The sequence below is a fragment of the Brassica oleracea genome, chromosome C4 (genome assembly GCF_000695525.1).
Source record: "Brassica oleracea var. oleracea cultivar TO1000 chromosome C4, BOL, whole genome shotgun sequence".
NCBI lineage: Eukaryota > Viridiplantae > Streptophyta > Magnoliopsida > Brassicales > Brassicaceae > Brassica > Brassica oleracea.
In genome coordinates, this window is record NC_027751.1 from 29,019,860 (window position 1) to 29,023,447 (window position 3,588).

Below are 3,588 nucleotides of genomic sequence, written 5' to 3' on the forward strand. Positions count from 1 at the left end.
CGCTTGGTAGAGCGTAGAGACGATGAAGACACAGTTCAGGAGATAAAGAAGAAGAACAGAAACGCTTGGAAGCGAAGAGCTACGTCTCGTCTCAACCATATCTCAGGAAATCTAAAATATCGGAGAGACTTTATGTAAATGTGGGACCCACAAACATAAAGGAGTTGCTGACGTGTCACAAAGATTCAAGACCCTCAAAGGAAGCCGAGGGGCAAGAGCTTCCGACCTTCATAAATATATATTAGGTTCGGCCATTAATGTACAAAGGTATCAGTTAGCTTAGTGGTATAAATGTTGGTGTTTATATCTCAATAACCCGGGTTCGAGCCATAGGCTTGACACTTTTTCACACTTTTTAAAAGTGTGGTCCACAAAACGATGACGTGGCGCGCTGAGGAGTGAGCAAAAACTGATATATTATAATATAGATTTACAAACCTACCGCAATTTTATTTGAGTAGTATAATTTTTCCTAACACAGTTCTTTTCATCTCAACTCGCTATTTATAATCCTTTATGTATAAAACAATTTTCATCATCTGATGAGATATGTTGAAACCTGGAAGGTGTGATGATTACCAACGGTTTAGAAAGTGTTCCGCTATATTGTAATAAAATGTCCATGTCTTGGACGTTTGTTATAAGAACACAACAATATATTGATTCAAAACACGGATCACAATGCTATAAGAACATAGTTTACCTTTATATTAATAAGAAACAAAATGCTTTTTTTTTTTAATCACAAGAAACAAAATGAAATGCAAATTAAACGACAATAATTTATTCTTTTAAACAACAATAACTTGACACTAACGAAAATCAAAGCCATTCCTTTCCAGCTCATCTCCACCATCGATCTTACAGCACTCTTCATCACATTCCAGCATACATCCTCTAGAAAAGCCTTCCTTGAACCACTCCATTACTTAAGCAAGAAGGAACTGGAAGCAGCTCAAGCGGTGGAACCTCAAGACTTTGGTTAACAAAAGAATGACTCATGAGCTCCTCCGCGGTGGCTCTAGCCTCCGGATTGCGCTCTCTACATCTCCTCACAAAGTACCAAGTCATCTGCGATAGAGTCCTCGGCACGTAATCACTCCTTCCTCTTATAGTAACCCCCATCATTTCCATCACCATGGTACCAAAGGACCAGATATCAACCGCCGATGAGATCACTCCACGTGGCCCGACTGCCTCAGGAGCCAAATACTCCGGATTGTCCTCGAACAAAGACCCATTCACTGGATCAGGTCCATTGGGTTCCTTAGCCGAACCGAAGTCACCAAGTTTGAGCTCGCAAAGATCTTCATGAGCATAGCTCGGGAAGATGAGTATGTTCTCTGGCTTGAGATCACAATGGACATAACCGTGTTGGTGAAGATCCCTGAGCCCTTCAAGAACCTGGAAAATGCAATAACCGATGACGTTCTCCGGTAATGTCCCACCGGCTTTGGTCAGCATGTCTTTGAGTGAACCATGTGGTGCGACTTCCATGTGAATGCAACAGACTTTCACGTTGAATGGCATGGTTTCGTAGGAAACTGCAGGGCTCGTGGCTCTCACGGTGTTGAAATTGATTGAAAAGAAGCGATCCATGATCCTTACTTCTTTCTCGAGATCCTCTGAGTATTTGAGGAAAGATGTTTTCTTAGCCATGAGTAGTCCATCGCCGTTTCGAACCAGGGTGACATAGCCATTGTTGCCTTGGCCGAGAAAGCCTAGTTTTGGTAATGGAGTCTCGTCTAAAAACCACGAACCATATGACATGATGAAGTTACAGAATTAGGGTTTGTTTTTATTTTAATTTTACTTGAGAGACTTTAGAGATTGTGAACATTACTTCTAAAGCATTACATATATATATTAGAAAATTTGATTGGTAAGTAATTAAGCTAGGTGTGACTTCAGTTGTAGTTAGGAGTTTATTTGCATATATGTAAATATGAAACAAAATTATATGTTGACCGGAAATTAAAATGTATGTTCAAAGTCAAATGTTTTTTTTGGCCCATTATTAATTTTTGATATTCAGTCAAATTCTTCTTTTTTGGCACCTTATTTATATTTCAATTATGTGTTGCTATTAGTCAATTTAAACTTTTGGCACATTATTTAACTATTTGTAACTAAATTATTTTAGTGTTTTATTTATGTTTTCTATGAGTTCAATACTTGTTTAGTATTTGATTTTTTGAAACGTAAAACCAAGTATATATTCTTATCCAAAAAGCTATAATCTTTCCAAAAATCCGTTTTAAAATTCACTTTTACAGTTGAATTCGGCCACATTAATCTAAATATAAAATAATTTTATATATGAAATCTCTATAATATTATTTGAAAAATTAGTTTCCTACGTGTAGCTCTACCGTTAATTTTTACGATGATTGATCGCGGAGATACCTTAATTAATTTAAAATATTATATTTAATTATCGTTATTAAATTTATTTTCCTTTTAATTTGATAGTTTCTGTTAATTAGATTTTAATTTAATTAATATTTATTCTTTCCAATAACATATATAATTAAAAGGAAAATTTTGCAATTTTGAAAAACGGATTTTTAATAATATTTATATATAATGTGATTTCATCAAAAAGGAAAGTTAACTAAAATAATCTTGATATTAAAAGTAAAATAAAAAATACTATTATTTTATAATAATATTTTATTAATTTTATACATATAAGTTATGGATACTTCAAACATATTAAAATAAACATAAAATTTGAAATAATTTTAACAATTTATTTCTTTGGTAAAATATCTTTGCATGAGATGCAAAATATTATCTTTATATTCCTTTATGTAATTTTTAATCAATCCACACTTTAGTGTATATTGTCTATTTGATTCTCAAAATAAAAATATATTATGTTATACCATATCTCACTAAAATATATTTATATATTTAGTAGAACAACCAACCTAAATGTAAAATTAAAAAATTATCAAAATATGAATATATTTATAGAAATAAAATATTATGGTTGAATTCAAAGAAGTAGATGCAATCTAATATACTCAAGTGGTAATTAAACCGACTAGATATTACATATACCAAATCACACTTATAATTCAAAAATATAATATTATTAATATAAATTATGCATATAAATTATTTAAACTGAAATTAAATATTAATTAGTTATTGTAATATATTTATTTTAAAATACTTATATTCATGCATGAGCATGAGAGAATTACCTAGTATCTATAGTATTTTAGTTAAATATGGATTGGGTTCACCGGACAAGACTCTGTTTCGATCATCCTCCTCTTCTGAGGCCACATTTTTACCACCATATCCTCTTCCAGTGGCAAGGGTTGTTTTCTCAGGCTTGTTCCTGAATGCTTGCTTCAGTTCCTTCATCGTCTTGTCATCTTGCGGAGCGGTCTCTACGGGACCTGAAGATGCAAGCAAAATTACCTCGGTAATTTTGGTAGATGGGGTCTGGACCTCAACGTCACATTATGTGACTATTCTCAAGCTATTCGAATTTGTCGTGAAAGCTCCCCCGACGCATTCAAGCATCGTCTCGAATTCGCTGTCACCTCCATGTGAAGACCTATCTTATTTAGC

General features: G+C 33.4%; 1 protein-coding gene across 1 annotated transcript; it reads right to left on the reverse strand.

The window, feature by feature from the left end:
• Positions 1–897: 897 nt before the first annotated feature.
• On the reverse strand, positions 898–3,378 carry LOC106338588 (serine/threonine-protein kinase pakG-like). The gene is made up of 3 exons (XM_013777528.1): positions 3,255–3,378; positions 1,449–1,745; positions 898–1,343 (listed from the first exon to the last, which is right to left on the reverse strand). The coding sequence occupies exons 1-3, from the start codon at positions 3,376–3,378 to the stop codon at positions 898–900; spliced, it is 867 nt and encodes a 288-aa protein (XP_013632982.1).
• Positions 3,379–3,588: the final 210 nt, after the last annotated feature.